Source organism: Saccopteryx leptura, chromosome 2, assembly GCF_036850995.1.
Source record: "Saccopteryx leptura isolate mSacLep1 chromosome 2, mSacLep1_pri_phased_curated, whole genome shotgun sequence".
NCBI classification, from domain to species: domain Eukaryota; kingdom Metazoa; phylum Chordata; class Mammalia; order Chiroptera; family Emballonuridae; genus Saccopteryx; species Saccopteryx leptura.
The window spans coordinates 159,549,314-159,569,597 of NC_089504.1; the positions used below are offsets into that span (position 1 = coordinate 159,549,314).

Sequence of the window (20,284 nt, forward strand, 5' to 3'; positions counted from 1 at the left end):
GTGCTTTAGCAATTGTGAGAAACAGAAAGCCACTCACAGATGGGGAGTATGCCTAAACATTCATGCTTGATGTTGCCAATGAACTTTTTGACGACTTTTCAGATAAAGACAAGATAATCAAACAAATAAAAGACATGCCTCTGTCGGCAAGAACTGTTCACGATCGTACCATCATGATGGCAAATCAAATTGAGGCAACACAAGTGAAGGACATAAAAGCAGCACCATTCTTTTCTCTCGCTTTGGATGACTCAACAGATGTAAGCCATTTATCCCAGTTCAGCGTGATTGCAAGGTATGCTGTCAGTGACACACTACGTGAGGAAAGTCTTGCTATTTTGCTTATGAAAGAGACAACAAGAGGGGAGGATTTACTCAAGTCTTTTACTGAGTTTGCTAAAGAAAAAAATCTACCAGTGGATAAAGTTATTTCGGTGTATACTGATGGTGGGGAAAAACAGAGGATTGGTGGGGAGGCGAGCAGCTTGGTAAGGTGATATTGCTGGTCATTCTGGTGTTCAACTTTATTGTTGCCCGAGCTTTAAATGATCGCCAGTTTAAAACACTGCTGGATGAAGTTGGGAATAATTATCCTGGTCTGCTTCTGCACAGCAATGTGCGTTGGTTGTCAAGAGGGAAGTTGCTCAGCCGTTTTGCAGCTTGTCTGAGCAAAATCCGGACTTTTCTTGAAATGAAAAACATCAAGCATCCTGAGTTAGCTAACACTGAGTGGCTCCTGAAGTTCTACTATCTCGTGGACATGACTGAACATCTGAACCAGCTCAATGTGAAAATGCAAGGCTTTGGAAATACAGTCTTATCCCTTCAACAAGCAGTGTTTGCATTTGAAAACAAGCTGGAACTCTTGAAACAGGTCGACATTGAAACAGGTCGTTTATTACACTTTGAAAAACTGGGAGAGTTTAAAGATGCATGCACAACAAGTGACTCTGCTCAACATCTTGATCTCCAGCAGCTAGCGGGCTTCACATCTAATCTGCAGTCATTCAAAGCGCACTTTGGAGAATTTCGTGAGTGCACTCATCTTTTTAAGTTCATCACCCATCCACACAAGTGTGCAGTGGACAGCGCTGACCTGAGTTACATCCCCGGTGTCTCTATCAGAGATTTTGAGCTATAAGCTGCTGACCTGATGGCCTCAGACATGTGGGTGAATAAGTTCAAGTCACTGAATGAAGATTTGGAAAGACTTGCATGACAGCAAGCAGAGTTGGCGAGCAAACACAGTGGGGAGAAATGAAAAAACTTCAACCCACGGACCAGCTGATTGTCAAAACTTGGAACGCGCTTCCCATCACATACCACACACTGCAGCATGTGAGTATTGCTGTGCTAACAATGTTAGGCTCTACGTATGCATGTGAGCAGTTTTTCTCATATCTAAAGAACGTTAAGACCAACCTCCGATCACATTTAATGGATGGAAGTCTCAACGCCTGCATGAAGCTTAACCTCACCAAGTATCAACCAAACTACAAAGCCATCAGCAAAACCATGCAGCACCAGAAGTCACATTAATGGTAAGAAGTACTTTATTCATCATTGGTTAGCAACAGCATAACAACGTTATTAAAAAGAATTCAGAGACTTATTGTACTTTAAAAGTGTTGGTCTTACATAAAATGCACACATTTACTTATATTTAGTGTTAAACATATTGTATGGCTTTCATGGAATTACATTTTAAAATATATGGTGTTCATGGCTCTCTCAGCCAAAAAGGTTCCCGACCCCTGATCTAATGTGTAAAAGCCTTAACCAGTGCTGGGGAAGAATGTCATCCACTTTAAAGTAAAATGAATCTCTGCAGAACTACTTACCAAACTTATATTAGCAGTAATTTGAAATCTCATCATTTCAGGTTCGAGAACCTAAGCACAGAGGCGGGTTTGAGTAATACTGTGAAACGAAACTGAGCAGTAAGACTCTCTAAGGCAGGGGTCCCCAAACTATGGCCTGCGGGCCACATGTGGCTCCCTAAGGCCATTTATCTGGCCCCCACCGCACTTCCGCACTTCCGGAAGGGGCACCTCTTTCATTGGTGGTCAGTGAGGAGCATAGTTCCCATTGAAATACTGGTCAGTTTGTTGATTTAAATTTACTTGTTCTTTATTTTAAATATTGTATTTGTTCCCATTTTGTTTTTTACTTTAAAATAAGATATGTGCAGTGTGCATAGGGATTTGTTCATAGTTTTTTTAATAGTCCGGCCTCCAATGGTCTGAGGGACAGTGAACTGGCCCCCTGTGTAAAAAGTTTGGGGACCCCTGCTCTAAGGGGAAACAGCTGTTCACAAGTTAACTCGTGTTTTCAGCCCAAATGTTGTTGACAGCCCCTAAGTAAACTCATGCTTCTGCTTGCATTACTGATTTCATAGTTTGAAACTCTCGATGATACAGGTTTATGGGACTTGAGACTCCTCAGTGCATTCAGAATTTACTGTAATTATAATAGATGAAATAAAATAGGATACAGAAAAATTTCTACATGAAGTAGCTAGGGAATGGATATCTGCTGTTTCAAATTAATGCAGCTCAGAACCTAACTCTTATTCTGGTATTTCTAAAAAAGCTCCTTACATTGATACACCTTTTAGGCTTTCAGAGCAACTAAAAAAACCACTTTTCAGAGAATAGAGTCACTGGTATAAAAGGAAACTCAACTCGAATGTGCAAAGTGTGTGTTTCAAAAGGAAAGCTGCCTGACCAGGCGGTGGTGTAGTGGATAGAGCTTCGGACTGGGATGCGGAGAACCCAGGTTCGAGACCCTGAGGTCGCCTGCTTGAGTGCAGGCTCATCTGGTTTGAGCAAAATCCCACCAGCTTGAACCCAAGGTCGCTGGCTCCAGCAAGGGGTTACTTGGTCTGCTGAAGGCCCGCGGTCAAGGCACATATGAGAAAGTGGTCAATGAACAACTAAGGTGTCGCAACGCGCAATGAAAAACTAATGGTTGATGCTTCTCATCTCTCTCTGTTCCTATCTGTCTGTCCCTGTCTATCTCTCTCTCTGACTCACTGTCTCTGTAAAAAAAAAAAAAAAAAAAAGGAAAGCTCCGCAAAAACAGATATATTTGCAAAACGTGGTGACCATTACACGTAGGTGATTGCTATACAGTATATATCACACCAAAAAAATTTACTTCAACATATAATATGTAGCAGATATGTACAAAGTTTTATTTAAATTCATTATGTACAAATAAAGTATACTGAAGTTCATTTAGATCGTTTCACTTTCATAGTCAATTAAGAAAATGAAGCCTGTAACATGGGATAACTTCCACATAAAATTGCAGGTCAACAGTGTGTTCAAATATTCCCAAGCGCTGTTTTTCCCGGACAGCAGGTCACCAGGTAACACGAGCATGTATTTCAATAATATGGTAACCTATGAGGAGTGATTCCTGTGCAATCTGTAAAGAATGAAATAATCAGTTTGACCTATACTGTGACTTATAAACCTCTGCATACTGTGGATCCTGAGAAAGTGCTAGAACCTACAGAATGCTTTGAAGATATTTTAAGCTTTCCCTTTGTTAATGGCTGACATGACAATGATGATCTCTTCCTATGGTACTAACACAGACAGACGCAAGACATATTCATTCTTCTAATTCTTTAAAATTGATTGATCCATTTTTAGCCCTTCCCTCTGAACTTGGCTGTTACAGGCCTCCATCACCTGCAAAGGATGAGACCGGAATCTCAGGCTCAGGTTTGGCCAGGACATCCTGGTAGCCCTGGCACAGATCGTGTGCCCTCGCAATGCATAAGAGCAGCGCGGGCCCCAAACGGCCTGGCTCCCACCAGCGCAAGCAGGATGTCCTAAGTCCTGTCTTATCCTCTCTCCTATTTTAATGTATTTCACCAACTGTGTTGAGGTCGTCTGCTTGGCAGACACTGTGTTGGTGTGTTTACTTTGTTACAAAAATGAACAGAAACACAGCTTTGCTTTGCTTTATACAACACAGGTTTATGTCACAGTCTTTATTTATTTATTTATTTGTTTATTTATTTTGAGAGAGGCAGAGAGAGAGAGACAGGAACATCGAGCTGCTCCTGTGTGTGCTGTGACTGGGAATTGAACCAGCAACCTCTGCGCTGGGACGAAGCTCCAACCAACTGAACTATCTGGCCATGGTTTTTATTTGATTGAGTTTTAAAGAGTGGGAGGGGGAAGGGAAGCATCCATTTGTTGTTTCTATCAGTCGTGCCATTCTTTGGTCGCTTCCCCTGTGCTCTCTGACTGGGGATCAACCCTCAACCTTATTGTTTTCAGATGACACTCAACCCTCTGAGCTAACCAGCCAGGGATATGTCACAGTCTTTAAACTAGAAACACCAGCTCCCTGGCCAGGACTTTAGAAAAGTGAAGTTTTCAGGAACCAGAGGTTTGTAAGAGCGGAAATGCCTTGTTGATGCACAGCTGCTGTCCTGATGTGCCCATGCGCAGGCACAGCCCGCCCGCTGGAGCATGTGGATGCACGCACGTGGGCTCCCCTGTTCACCGGACCCCTAAACACAGGCCCACTCCCCACCCCGGGGGGTACAGAACACAGAAACAATGATGGGCTTTGTCATTCATCACCAGCTTGTCCAAGGTGCTCAGCACCGCAGAGAAGACCTGGAGGAGCACAGTGCATTCAGTCTGGGCTGTGGCAGGAGGACGGAGGGGAGGTGGTGACAGTCACGGTTGGTGTCTCGCTCCAGTATTTATACATGCTCCAGATACTCAGGCAGAGTGAGAATGGCTTATATTCCATTCTCAGTTTTTCTCTGAAGATATTCAGAATTGATGAGCCAAGCAGGTCAGCTTCTGGGAACAAACAAAAGGGAACCAGTGCGTCCTACAGATTTTCTGTCCATCACCACCGTCCTAGCGGCATGTTCGCCCTGTATTCACAGACAGTGCAGAGCTGCAGGGTCGGTGGCTGGAGTTCAGCAAACTGCCCAACAGCCGTGGCCTTGGCTCTGGACCAAAGAGACATGCTCCCAGGCCCCAGGGGAGAGGCTTTACCGAACCTGCTGGACACACACGCAGACTGGCTCCCTGCAGTTTCCAGAGGTGGTGTGGTGCTTCTGGACACTACCGCCTAGGCCAGCTTGAGGCACTACGGGTTGAAGCTGCCCCCTTCTCTGCTGGCAACAGCCTCAAGCTTCTTCTGTATGCCCCAGGAGGACTCCAACTCGTACATGGTGGTCAGGCTGAAGAGCACATGAGCAGGTAGTGCCTGGGTCCTGCTACACCATGGCCTCCCACTGCCGCAGCAAGTCCTTGAGTCTGTCCAGGTAGAGCAGGCACACGAAAGCGTTGTTGGCATAGAGGGGAGGGACCCAGGTCAAAACAGGTGCCAGGGACGGCGGCTCTGAGCCTGGGACAGGTGGGGCTGGACACCTCCCCAGCCCAGGCTCCACCCACCGGGACACGGCAGCAGGTGGGAGCTGACATCTGCGGAAGCGTCTTACCACTGCACTGTGAAGAAATCTGTGGGCTTCTGCAAAGTTGTTCTGACCGAAGTAGAGGAAAGCTCTGGAAGGTAAGTGACAAGGAAACGTCAGGTGCTCCTGGTCGCTGGCAGGACGGAGACGTGCGCTCCCGGTGTGACCCTGAGCGGCTGGGACAGTGCAGTCGGCTGACCACGGCAGGCATCCTGGTTGGGAATTGCAGTGGGCCTAACTTGTGTTAATTCAGACATCAGAACCGCACCTGTCATTCTTTCCTGCTATAAAACGGACCCTGTCTCAGTCTCATTTTCTGTTCCTGAGCGTCACCCAGGTTCAGGCCTTCTCTCAGCAAACACGCTCCAAGCTCATGTCGTTACCTACTGAACATTTCAGCCATAAGAGCCCCCGCCCTCCAGAGTACAGAGTACAGCAAAGGGACTACAGCTGGCCGGGGTGCCAGAGCCAGCACATGTGGATGCCAGTGTTGAGGAGGGGGCAGTGGGAGCACTTTGAAAATTGGTGGGGGCCTAAAGTCAGATTTTGTGGCTAAAAGAACAGGACTGTGAGTCCAGAAAACACCTGTGCCCTCCCTGAGTCTGTGATTTCCTGTTTCGGTTCTGAGAGACCTGGGACAGAAGAGAGCAGGTGCCAGAGAGGCTACACTGCTCCCTGCGCAGGGCGATGCACTCGGGAAATCTGAGCCACACTCCATTTACAACTCACACCTGTTCATCAGAACCATGGTCCTCCTCTGCAGTTCGTCCAGCTTCTGCACCACTTTCTCCAAGTCTTGAAAGTAATTTTCTGCCTTTTTTATGTCTCCAATCTGCTTTGACAATATTATTTTGTCAGTTCAGGTGACAAATCTCACACACAGTTCCTTAATATCACATTATAAAGACATTTCTGTATCAGGCAGGGGATCCTTTTTAACCATTTACTAATGATTACTTTTGTAGAAAGTGCAAACCATTTAGGATGTGGTGGAATGTGGACATCCCTGCCTCAGAAACTAACATAATACTCATGCTGTGTTAGAAAGTCACACATGTTACAGTCTGTGTTCTTTGAAAGAAATCCTGGCATAGCATTAAATAGAATATAAAAAACGACCCAGAGCTGACAGAGGGCTGGCAGTGAAACTATGTTAGTGGAAAAGATAAGAGAAATCTATGCCATCTACTAATTTTCATGGCAATTAGAAAGTTATCATCATAGTTATTAAAACATTGGATTTAAAATATGACTGTTTCTTGGTTTTAAAGAGAAAGAGCAAGGGGGAGAGAGAGGGAGATAGAAACATCAATTTGTTCTTCTTATTTATGCATTCATTGGTTGATTCTTTTTTCCCCCTTAATGTTTATTTTATTGACTTTAGAGAGAGAGAAAGAGGAGAGAGAGAGACAGGAGCATCAATCTGTTCCTGCATGTACCCTGACCAGGGATCAAACCTGCAGCCTTGGTGTACTGGGACGACAGTCTAACCAACTAAGCTACCCAGCCAGGGCCCTGACTGATTTGCTAAGAGTTAGAGGCAGCTTAAAAACTGAAACAATATAAAGAGGCAATTAAACTTTGGCTGGGTAGCTCTGTTGGTGAGAGTCTAACCATTAGACCATTGTTCTAAAATACCAAGGTTGTGGGTTCAATCCCTAGTCAGGGCACATATAATAATCAATCAATGAATATATAAATAAGTGGAACAACAAATCCATGTTTCTCTCTCTCCTTGCTCTCTATCTAAAATCAATTTATAAAAAGGCAATTCTAAGTAGAATAGTAGCAAATAAACCAAACTAGTTAAAGAAAACAGATAAGTGGATAAACTACACAAGAAAAAGTAAGCAAAATCATCCAAATCATAAATGTAAAAGGAGAAACCACTACAGGGAGAAAGGAAATTGAAGTAATTATGAAGAGGACTATTTCACTGAATTCTGCAAACATACATGAAATATGGAGCAAAGAGGCCATTTTCTAGGCCACTCTAAATTACCAACATTAATTCCAGAACACAGACAGAAGCTCCTTGTAAGAGAGAACCCTGGCAGTAAGTCAGGAGAAACGGCCACTGTTACTGCCCACAGACCTAGGAGCTCGGCACGGGCATGTCTCAGGTTCCTTCCAGGAACAGGTCATTTCAAACTATCCAACATTGTGCAGAGCACAGAGAGACCACTCCTACCTTATCTTACCAAGACAGACAGAAACCCAGTGCCCAGCCCTTTGTGCGTGCACAAGCCCAGAGACCTTCCCTTCAGTTCTAAGTGCAGAGACCTATGGACACGCACCCTGCAACTCCACCTGCTGGCTCTACCCTTTGGGGACCAGACACTGGGAACACTCATTGAAGCGGAGTCCCCTCCTTCCTAGACAGACTGGGTCCAGGGAAGCTAGGTGAGCAGAGCATGCCCCCCAAGAGCTTCCTAGAGGGCATAGGTCACACAGCCACCACTGTGTTCCCACACGGGGTCCTTGACCCTTTGCTCCCATGAAGTTCCTTGTCACACCAGCTAAACTTAGTTCCACTGACTGTTGCTCCTGTGTTGTAGTTCCTTCCTCACTTTGGCTACCCTGGGGTTGGCTCAGACTACCAGTGACCCAGCCACCCCCTCCCCCTGTGGCTCCCGAGTGGGACAGTGCCCACCTGAAGGAAAAGTGATCCCACCTGAAGTGGCATCATCTGCTGATGCCACTGAGCAGCAGAAGCTTCTGCTCGGGGTGGATGACCATGACGTACACACCCACAGCCAGCACGTAGTCCTGGGGAGAGAAGCCCAGAGACGTCAGAGGTGGGAAGGTCACTGTGCAGATACCTGCAGACGCCGATGTGAACAGAGGCCATGGCAACACATGATTGGCAGGAAGCAGGAGACCCAGCGAGCACCACTTTCCGACCAGGGGACTGCACGCTGCCCACTCCCGTGGCCAGAAGGTCCTGAGTCTGCCCCCACACGGACGACGTCGGAGGCCTTGCTCCCATCACGGAGGCTCTCTGAGAGCTGCTGGTGGTCACTAGGCCTGGGTCTCTGTTTCCACCTTCTAAGGAGCCGTCGGCAGTTCCCCTGGACTAACATTTTCCTTTCTGAGAGAACGATTACATGCATTGGTAAGTCTGCCTTGTCTCCACTGGCCATTTACAGAAGCCAAGCTGACTCAAAGCTTCTCTAAAACATTTTTTATGCTAGAAATTGAGTTAAAGCCTTTAAACGTAAACAAAACACCCAGAAAACAACTTAGCTGAGAGAGCGTGAGGTGCTGGCCAAACTTACACATTTTATTTTTTTACTATCCCACGGAAAGCTGGCCCATGAGACATTTATAGGAGCAGCCAAATAGGCTGTGCAGGCCAATGTGCATGGCGCCTGCCCGTGTGCACTGTCCTGTGCCCTCAGCCCCCTGTGTGCGGGCCAGCCTGGCTGTGCGCCGTGGGCACGGTGCTGATGCGGAGCAGGAAAGCACCACTCAGATCCACAGCCAGGTAAGGGGTCAACACAGGAGCCTTTCAGGGTGAGGAGACAGGTCTTAGAGGAGGGGTCTTGGCAGTCCCATGGGCCCCCACCCCCAGGCTGAGCCCTGAGCACGGCCTGACCCCGTTTCCTGAATGGGCAGCAGGCAGTTGGCAGGGAGCATGGTTCCAGTGGTGTTTTCTCCTAACTTATCTTCACAAAACCTTCATTTCTCCCTGTTTCAACCTCATCCAAACTGAGGCTACCGTTAGTTTGCTAACTGAGATGTTGTAACAACAGACAGGTGACAAGTGAAATTCCACTTGCACAGGAAAATAAGACTCTCCAGTCTGGCACCTTCAAGTGCAGCTCAATAAAGTGAATTTTATTCAAGGCACAGTACTCAAAAGGAGCTGAGAGCACCTGCCTCGTCCCCCACAGACTCCTGCCTGCCCGTCATACCGTCCGCTGTGCTGCGTTGTGGTGTGAGCGTGGGCACGTGTGTGCATATGCTGAGGGCCACCTCTCATGGAGGAGGCAGTTCCTTGCTGCCTGGTAGCCGATGGGGCGCTGGGGGAAGCTAGACCCATCTAGCCTTCCAGGGACCGCGGGGACAGCTCAGCACATCTCCACACTGGAATCACCTGCGTAGTTTCCACCGACCCTTCCTCTGGTCCAGGTGGACAAAGGCAGCTCTGACGTTCTTGTGAGTGCTCAGGCGCCATGGGGTCATGCCAGTGGCTGTGTTCCAAGTCTTGTTAGAACACGGCTCCCCCAGGGGACTACTTCTGGGCACCTCCACAGGTGTGGGGACCACATGAGAGAGCCAGGAGCCTAAGGCCACTGTGAGACTAGGGACAGGTGACAACACAGGAAAGGGAGAGGTGGAGTCCCGGCCTTGTAACACAGGCAGAGGGGCCTGGGAGTATTTTAGTAGACATTCAGGGATGGACCATACGGAAAGATTTCTCATCATTAGACAGTTAAATTAATATTTACTTCCCTCTAATAGAAATGTTACTCAAAATAATTAAATAGCTGATTAAATAACCCCTTGTTAGCCCGTATACATAATTTAATTAACGCGATGCCACCTATTAAGGCCACACATGCTTGCAATGCTGAGCACAGGCCACTTGATGGCAACAGAAAGCGCTAACTTGCATGGCCTGAAATGCAAAAATTTCCTACTTTTTTTTTTTTTTTTTTTTACCTCCTGGAAATAAAAGATTAATCTAAAATCTCAAATTCAAGTGCATTCATTATATAAAGTATTTTTGAAACATAGTAACATGTTCTGTACTGACATTCTCTACATTTTACCAACAATACAGGCACAAGACTTACCTTTGGTGCCTGGTAGTATTATTACTATGACATTACAACAAAGAAAGCATTCTTAGCCCTGGCCGGTTGGCTCAGTGGTAGAGCGTCGGCCTGGCATGCGGGAGTCCCGGGTTTGACTCCCGGCCAGGGCACACAGGAGAGGCGCCCATCTGCTTCTCCACCCCCCCTCCTTCCTCTCTGTCTCTCTCTTTCCCTCCTGCAGCCAAGGCTCCATTGGAGCAAAAAGATGGCCCAGGCGCTGGGGATGGCTCCTTGGCCTCTGCCCCAGGCGCTAGAGTGGCTCTGGTCGCAACAGAGCAACCCCCAGATGGGCAGAGCAGAGCATAGCCCCCTGGTGGGCATGCCGGGTGGATCCCGGTCGGGTGCATGCGGGAGTCTGTCTGACTGCCTCCCCGTTTCCAGCTTCAGAAAAAAAAAAAAAGAAAAGCATTCTTATCCCATAATTTTCTATTGGTGTGTCTTAAAAAAAAAAATCCAACCAACCAACCAACCAAACAAAACCTTAACAGTGGAACAGGTGAACTCCCACTGGGAGTTTCAGCCCTGTGATTAAGGACATGCCATAAATTTACAATGGGTTCTTGACCTGTGACTTTCAGGGAAGCTGACAAAGGCTGCAGGGCAGCGGGTTCCAGCGCTGGTTCTGATGGGTCAACGGATGGGAGAATGCCTGTTTGAAGGGCAGAGGGGACAGGACCCTGCCTCAGGGAGCAGTGGGGTCACTGCGGAGGCTGCAGGCTTGGGCACAGCATGCCTCCTGCCCACATGTGCCCAAAGGCAGGCACAGGGCTGAGGAGTGAGAGGACTGAAGACAGGGTCACCGGCGAGCAGCTAGCCTTGTTGGAAACACCAGACGTAGAGACTGAAGGGAAATGCTTGGAGCCACCGAGGAGCTGTCGCCCACCTGTCCCTCCCACTCTACTGAGGGGCTGCTGGGACTGCAAAGTGGAGGACCCCGGGGTGAGGGGCACTGCATGGTCACTGCACCAGGGTCATACACCACGGGGCGCAGAGGTGCAGTGCCAGCATGGGAACTGCCTAGGTCTGGCCCCTGGACAGCAGGTGCTGGCCAAACATCTTTGTGACCAAATGGATGAGCTGTGAAGGTTCTGAACTGACAGCTGTGCCCAGCCCTCTGGTGCCCAGCACGGTGCTGCAGAGCTGTGAGGCAGCCATGCATTCATCACAGGGCTGCCACATCTGGGCTGGCATGGAGCACTGAAGGCATGTCCCCTGCTTGGTAAATTGCTGTCCTGCTCTGCTCTGTGGTACAGCCACTATAAAGTACAGTATGGACAGTTCCTCAAACAATTAAAAATAGACTGACTATATGACTCAGAAATTCCACTTCTAGAGATATACCCTAAGGCAGTGGTTCTCAACCTGTGGGTCGCGACCCCAGCAGGGGTCGCGACCCACAGGTTGAGAACCGCTGCCCTAAGGAATTGAAAGCAACGTCTCAAAAAGATATTTAAAAACCCATGTTCGTAGCCGCATTATTCACAATAGCTAAAAATGTGAAAGCACCCCAAGTGTCTACCAACCTATGACTGGATAAACAAAATGTCGTATATACATGCAGTGGCATATTACTCAGCCTTAAAAAAAACAGAAGGAAACTGCAGTGTGCTACAACATGGCTGGAACTTGATGACATTATGCTCTGTGAAATAAGCCAGTCACAAAAAAGACAAATACTGTCTAATTCCACTTAAATAAGGTACTTAGTCAAAATCGTAAAGTCTATAGAAAGTATAATGGTGGTTGTCAGGGCTTTGGGGAGCAATTGCTTCATAGGCACAGAATCTCAGTTTTATAAGATGAAAAGAGGTGGGGATGGGTGGTGGTGAGGCTAGCACAGCAAGGTGAATATACTTAATACCATTAACCTCGACACTTAAAAATGGCTAAGATGGTAAATTTTATTATGTGTATTTTACCACAATTAAAAAGAAAACAAAACATGTTTCAAAATTTGACTGCCTGTGAAGACTATTCAAGAGAAACTATGGAACTAATAAGAGAGTTCAACAAGTCTTCTGTATATAAAGTCAACTGTATTTCCTCTGCATTAGCTGCAAACAGAAAATATAACATTTTTGTTTTATTTACAATAAGATACTTTGTTTATTTTAAATAAGATACTGAGAAATAGCCCAACAAAAGAAGTATACGGAGAAATTATAAAATTTTATTAAAAGACATGTAATAGGGCTTAAATGAATGGAGAGATGTGTCATCATGTTCATGGATTGATATCACAAAGAAGTCAGATTCCCTCAGTTAATCTATATTTTAACGCAATTTCTGTAAAATGTTCAACAGGATTATTCATGGGATTCAACAAGCTGCTTTCACCATGTCCTTGGAATAGAAAAGGAAAATGAATAGCCAAGACAGTTTCTAAAAACAACAAGCTAGAAGGAGTCACTCTCTGTGAGAGCAAACTTAACTTTAAAGTTGTAGTGATTAAGACAATGTGGTCCATTGATTCTAGGATACACAAATCTATGGAATAGAATGGCTAGTGTGAGGCCCACACATGTATAGAAATGCATTTATGTCAGAAAAAATATTTCAAATAAGTAGGCTAAGATGGACTATTAAGAAAACTGGTTATCAATACAGAAAAAGAGAAAGCATATTTTTATTAATACATTCTATGGAGCATAGAAATAGATTCCAGATTAATGGGTTATAAAAAACTAAATTGTAGAACTGTTACAACATATAGAAGAATATTTTTATGACACAGAATAGAGAATAATATTTTAAACACAATGAAAAGTAACACAGGTAAACTTTATAAAATTATTATAAATTAAAAATAAAAAAACATGAGGAAAAAATTATAAATTTGACCATATTAAAATTTAAAACTTAAATTCATCAAAACATGCCATAAATCAGGGGTCCCCAAACTACGGCCCGCGGGCCGCATGTGGCCCCCTGAGGCCATTTATCCGGCCCCCGCCACACTTCCAGAAAGAGCACTTCTTTCATTGGTGGTCAGTGAGAGGAGCATAGTTCCCATTGAAATACTGGTCAGTTTGTTGATTTAAATTTACTTGTTCTTTATTTTAAATACTGTATTTGTTCCCGTTTTGTTTTTTTACTTTAAAATAAGATATGTGCAGTGTGCATAGGGATTTGTTCATAGTTTTTTTTATAGTCCGGCCCTCCAACAGTCTGAGGGACAGTGAACTGGCCCCCTGTGTAAAAAGTTTGGGGACCCCTGCCATAAATAAAGCTAAAGATAAGCCACAGACTGGAAAACAGTTTTGTGGTGCATATAACTGAAAAAAGGGATTAATATGAGAACTATATAAAGAATCCTACAAACAAATAAGACAAATAAACCATGAGACAAACAGGCAAGAATATGAACATGCAAGTGGTTTACTAAATAACTATTTGTTGAATTGCATGGCAATTCAAACCTAAGGTAGAATATGAGTAAAGTGTTCTGCCCGTTTCTGGGATGTCTCACTGTCACCAGCCTAAAACTTATTCGTCACTAAATGGAGAAAACACTTTCCTTTCTTTCTCCCTAATGTCTTCAGAAATAGATATGAGAGATGAATTATAATATGGCTCCTTTGAGCACTAAAATGACATAAAATCACTCTTCTCACAAGAAACACACATGCAACAAATTCTTCAGATAATGAAAATAATAAAAATATCACATAAGTTATAATAAATAATGCAAGTATTTAAAAATTTACTATAAGAAAGGCAGTGAATTACATAAAATTTAGTTTCTAAGAATAACTGTTCTAAGGCCCTGGCCGGTTGGCTCACCAGGGCACACAGGAGAAGTGCCCATCTGCTTCTCCACCCCTCCCCCTCTCCTTCCTCTCTGTCTCTCTCTTCCCCTCCCGCAGCCAAGGCTCCAGTGGAGCAAAGTTGGCCCGGGCACTGAGGATGGCTCCATGGCTTCTCCCTCAGGTGCTAGAATGGCCCAGGTTGCAACAGAGCAATGCCCCAGATGGGCAGAGCATCGCCCCCTGGTGGGCATGCCGGGTGGATCCCAGTCGGGTGCATGCGGAAGTCTGTCTGGCTGCCTCCCCGTTTCCAGCTTCAGAACAATACAAAAAAAAAATACAAAAAAAAAATTATAACTGTTCTGTTTTCACCTTCTTAGGATTATTACAATAATGAGAGTAATTAACACAGAAAAGTCATCTAACCGTATCTTCACTGAGCTAATTCTGAGGGATGGTGAGGCAGATTTCAACACTTGTCCATCACTAGCTGCTGAACAAAAGGAAGCCTGTGAAAGTTGTGTCATCATCTTCATCCGCAAACAAGCCATTGAACTTCTCTCCTCCTGTCACCTGCATCCACACCTCGTCCCCGAGCGTCAGCTGCAGCACAGTGCCGCCCGAGGCCTGGTCCTCGGAGCTCGTGTAGCCGTCCTTGGTGTGCAGCACCTTCACCCCGTTTTTGACCAAAGATACCTGCACGTTCCTGGAGAAAACAGTGATGTGGTAGGTGAAGTAATAGACCCCAGCAATGTGGCAGGTGAATTTCCCTGTGGTGATATCGTAATGGTTGAATTCGTTGTACAAGATCCTGTCGAATTTAATGGGCACACCTGAAGCAGGAAACTTGCTCAGCACAGTGAGCCCCATAGTGAAAGCGCTTCTTGGCAAGGCTGGAGTCTCACCAATTTTCCCTTTTTCTCCTCGATCCCCCTTCCAGCCTCTCAATCCCCGGACTCCAGGCTCACCCTGAGGTCCCAGGGGCCCAGGTTCTCCCTTGGGACCAGGTTTTCCGATGGGGCCTACGGGGCCAAGTAAGCCAGTTGGGCCCAAAGGTCCAGTGCTGCCCTTTTGCCCCTCTGGACCAGTGGGACCCATATCACCTTTAGCCCCCTTTTGCCCTTGAGGACCAGTCTCTCCTCTGAGGCCTTTGTCCCCCATGGGGCCAACAGATCCCCTCGGCCCATGTTTCCCTGGGGGGCCTCTGGAGCCTTGATCTCCTTTGATGCCTTTTGCTTCAACTTTTCCATCCACTCCTAGGTTAAGGAAGAGAGAACAAAGGAAGAAATTATTTGTGAAACATTATCTTGTGAAAACAACTTTAGTTTTCCTATTATTGAGTGTACAAGTGTGATAAAACTGCACAGGTTCAGCCTACATCCAGGGTTTGAATATCCATTCCTCCTAAATTATACACTTGCACACATACCATGCAGAACACTATTAAACCAGTATCAGAGCTCATCATAGAAAGTACAGCTCTTTACCATCTAAGTCTATAATTTGACCACTAAACAATGCTGATCCTTGGCAAAGGGTAGAATAACTCAAGGTACTTCCAGTAAATGACAATCACATGATGTCCCCAAAAAGGCTCCTCATGGGAGTGAACAATCACTAAAGCCTTCAGTGTGGCATTCACTGCTCTTTACTGCCAGCCTAGCCTGTCCATTGTGCCAACTATATTGCACAATTTGTCATTCCGCATAATAGCTTGATGCTTCCCTGTTTTCTTCACCTTGACTAGGGAGTAGTGGTTATGAGCATGGATTCTAAAGTCAGATGCCAGGATTCAGCCCTCTCTCCACAACTTCTGCACAATGGGACATTGGGCAACCCGACTAGCCAACTGCACCTCTGTTTCCTCTACCATGATACTGGAATAATAATATACTTCCTGTATAAGCTGTTGTATTAAGTGAGTCAATACATGAAAAGCTGTAGCACAAAGTGAACATTATACGTTTGCCATCATTGAATATTCTTCATCCCATCAGTCACAACTACAGACAGTCCCTCCTTCCCTTTAGGGCCTGATTCAAGTGTCACCTTCTCTGGGTCGTGCTGCTAGATGCACTGAGTCAATCACTGTTATTCCTCAGTGCTTGGACACTAACCGAGGCCTTGGCAAGCCATGGCCAGCAAGCCAAATCCAGCCTCCTGATTTTATGTGACCCACAAGCTAAGGATGGTTTACGTTTTTAAGTAGTCACAAATAATATATCCTGCAACACATGAAAATAAGTTCAATGTATATTTTTTAAATTCATATTTTAGTTTTCATGAACAGAGTTGCCCAGGAACACTTCCCAACTTATTCGTGTAGCGTCTGCGGCGGCTTTTTGGCTACAGTGGCAGGACGAAATGGTTGTGGCAGCAACCATGTGGCCTGTAAAGCTGACAATACTCACTCTCTGGCCCCTCACAGACAATGTTTGCTGATCTCTGCACTGAACAACGAGCTTCTGGAGCACAACCTGTGATGCCTTTATTGCTGGGTCATTCCCCCAGCCCAGTAAAGTACTTGTCCATGGTAAGAACTCAATGGTTATTGCTAATTCACCGACAGCTCAGAATCAGAGCAGGGTAAAATGGAACACCCTTTCTGACCTTGTTCTCCTTTCTCTCCCATCATTCCATCCTTCCCGGGACCGCCAGGATGTCCAGGTTCTCCTAGGTGGAAAAGAAAAACACAGACAAGAGTTGAAGCTTCAATCTTCCTAGACACTGCTCTCAATCAATGATGTACTCTGGAGAAGTCCCAGGAGTGGCCCCCGGCCCAGACGCACACTCGCGACACAAGTACCAGCAGAGAGAGGCAGAGGTGAGTGAGCAGCAAGGGTGCTGAATGGCCAAAGGAGTGAACTGTAAAATGAAGCGGGTGGACTTCCCAAGCACCCAGTTCCAAGAAGGGTTCGGACAAGAAGGCAGGACAAGGGAGCACGTGCACACGTAATCACAGGGGTGTTTCCTCATGTGGGAAGAGTTCCGGATGTAAAATGTTGGACAATAATGGGCGTCTTTCCCACTTCATTCTCGGCTCATTTCCCCATGAAGTGTGATTTGCCTTAGAAGGGTCTGGTGCCCATCACTTGTGGCTCTAATTAAGGTCATGCTTTGATGTGGTCTGAATATCGCCACTTGGACAAGCTGGTTCTGGGGCCGCTTGGGAGGGACTTCGGCGCAGTTCAATATTAGATGTTGCCTGTGATCAGGCCTGGGCTGCCTGTTTGGAGCTATCAAGTAATCCACAGTGTTTGGCTGCCTCTGCTGGGCCTGAGTGTGTGTGGTTGGGGCCAGCACAACGTCAGCTGCCATTTGCAAGGAGCCCGGGGGTACTCGGACATCTGCCACCACTTGCCGGCTGCCTGGTAGACACAGTCACTGCAAGAGCCTCTGGTGGTACTCAAGTTGCATGAGTTCAGTTATCAGCGAATCACCAGGTAGGAGTGATTCATCTTCACCAGATGGATTTCAAACGTGGAGCCAGTGCTGGGACTGAGACCACTTGGCCAACGTCTCTGGGCACATCGCAGCCAGCTGCTGCTCCCCTGGTGCCTATGAAACTTGTGGCGAGGTGGGGTCTCAGGGTGTCATCATGGTGCAGCTGGCAGAGGTCATCAGGCCTGAACAAACCGAGATTTGGCCAAAGGAGGGTGAGCTCTGCACAGGAACAGTAGCACCAGTTGAGAATGCGAATTCCAAAATGGCTCTGCCTTACTTGCTACAAACTTAGTCTCTTCCTCCTTGAGAGCCTTCCAAGAGAGTCTGCACTGAGAGCCCAAGCTGACCAAAACCAGCTGATTGTTCTGCGGGCTGTGAGCTCATCAGGGGGGTATACTGGGAGTCGGGAGGGTGGGGCTCTGTGTGTCAGGCATGTGGAAATGACCCTCACCTCAGAGCCACACAACTTGGTTTCTGACACCCCCTGGATTTGCCCTCAAGAGTCCTCCAAGAAAGTCTACACTATGCGCATAGGCAGCTGAGTCTTCCACAGGGTGGGGTGACCAGGAGTCAGAAGGGTAAGGATAGTACATTCCTACTGGCTGATGCAGTACATAGAGGAGGACTTGACCCAGGAAAGATGGCATCTGTGGGCAGCATGGGAGGGGGACTCAGCGCAGGGACCCTAGCTGTTGTCCCTTCAGCCCTCTCTTTGGGAACCGCACAGCCCAGTTTGTCCTCACATGACTTCAGTCTTCTCTGATCCATCATTCCTCTGCTGGAGCCCAGGGTGTGTGGCTGTGGACATGATTTCGTGCACTGTCCCTTTAAGAGTGTTCCTGGGTTTTTAGCAGTCTCTCATCTCTCCCTGGTGGACAAAATCCCTGCTGATTGTAACAGCCGGGTGTGAAGTTTGGTGGTCCAGTCTGGGGGACCCAGCATTGGGTTGAGACCCCACGCTCCTCAGGGGGGGACCTTTGAAGCCGAGATATTCCTTCAGATTCTCAACTGCTGCAGTGGGTGTGGGGCCAGCCCTTTTCTTGTCTCTGCCCTTCCTACCAGTCCTGACGTGGCTCCTTCTGTAAATCCTTGGTTCCGAGATACATTCAGCTGGTCTTCAGTCTGTTTTCCACGTTGACTGTTTTATAATTGAGTTGTAATTCCAGGTTGGACCTGGGAGGAAGTGAGTGCAATATCCAACTGCTCCTCTGCCCTCTTGGGTCCCCCTCCTTTTCTCTCGCTCTCGTGGAGAGTGGAGTGGAAGGTTCACTAGCCTTCCACAAAAACACAGATGACTGTGGTTACATGGCATGATTTGGGATGGAAGAGAGGGTTCTGGAAGGATCTCTTTTAGTGGGTGATGGTAAGTGTCACTGATAGAGTTGGCATGGCTGACGCCATTGGGAACATCAGGTGAGGTTTGGTCGAACATACACAAATCCTTATTCTGGGAGTAGGCTTCCTAAGGCTCCAACTTCCCACGCTGTCAGTCAGCAGAACCGAAGTGGCTCCAGGCATGGCAGTACAAGTGCTCACTAGACATGATTCGATCCGGACTCGGGCTTCCCCCATTGCCACAGATAACTCAGACTTCAGGTCCACGGACCCAGCTGTGAGGTGATGGACAGGAAGGGCCAATATCCCGGTCCTGACAAAGGACTGACACGGGCTGATTATATCCGTGATTCTGGCCTCCTAGACCTCCAGGCAGGCTCTGGTCTGGGAGTGTCGCTGAGCAGTAGTCACCCTGCTCTTCCCTCTCCTCCCTTCACTGGCCTGCTCCAGAAGTGTAAGCCTTCCTCTTCTAACTTCTTTTTTGTTTCCCTGCTTAATTCTCAGTTCTTCCATTCTCCAGAACAGTGGCCTCCAAACTTTGTCACAAGAATAGACATGTACTCTAATTAATATCCATTTATGTATTCATAAATTACATACAGATAATATTCTAAAAATATTTATTTTATTATAAAACATACACCAAAAATACATTTGAAGAAGGTAAGATAGAGATGAAGTGAATATTTAGTGTGAAAAGTATGATTGAATATACTTCTAAGAAACATGTATATAATACATATAATACCTAGTACATATGAACTATGTACAAAACATATGTATGTATATCTGCTTTGAGGAAGTATGTAAAACTTGAAAGAATGGATACCATTGAGGAAAAAGGAGAAAAAGTCAATAGGGGAGAAAATAGAGAAATTTGATGTTGGCTATATGAGCATTTGTTTTTATTTGTCTGCCATCTCTCTCCTGTGTATATAAAATATTTTAAAATAAAATATTAACATTTTACACTCCATATATCTGGAAATAAAACACATATTCCCAGTCTTGAGTCAGAAAGGGATGAGCACCCGAAGGCAAGGCCATCACCTCACCCCACCAGAACTGTACTGAGCTGCAGAAATGTTGCCTTAAGACTGGAGCAAAGTGTACACAAGTTTTGAGAGAAAGCTGACATGGGACCCTGGGAGTGTGAGGTCAGAACTGATGCCTGACTTTCAACTGGAAGAGTCTAAAGAAGAAGCCAAATGAAGCAAAGGCCCTGCCCGGCACTGAAGGGTCACAGAGCTACAGATGGTTCAGCAGGTTGTGCTGAATCTGGCAGCTGAGGGCATCATGGTGGGAGGATGGAAGAGGAGACCAAGGAGACAGTTAGACTTGGAGGAGGGAAAGAGGGAAGTGGAACTGGGGTTACAGACCTGCAAAGCTGCCAGCAAACCCAGCTCTGCACCTTCCTAGACTAGCAATTTCCAATCAGTGTGCCTCAAGGATGTTTAATACATGCAACACTTGACTAT

At 46.3% G+C, this 20,284-nt stretch overlaps 1 protein-coding gene across 6 annotated transcripts in view; it reads right to left on the reverse strand.

Annotated features, from left to right (window-relative positions):
- Nucleotides 1-14,182: 14,182 nt before the first annotated feature.
- Nucleotides 14,183-20,284, reverse strand: part of C1QTNF9 (C1q and TNF related 9) — a 30,843-nt gene continuing 24,741 nt past the window's right edge. For all 6 annotated transcript variants that reach the window (XM_066365820.1, XM_066365818.1, XM_066365819.1 and 3 more), the window contains exons 4-5: nt 16,638-16,700; nt 14,183-15,283 (exon numbers count right to left, since the gene is read on the reverse strand). In XM_066365820.1, the coding sequence (XP_066221917.1) occupies nt 14,514-15,283; nt 16,638-16,700 (833 nt within the window). In that variant the 3' untranslated portion in view covers nt 14,183-14,513. The remainder of the gene's footprint in view (nt 15,284-16,637; nt 16,701-20,284) is intronic.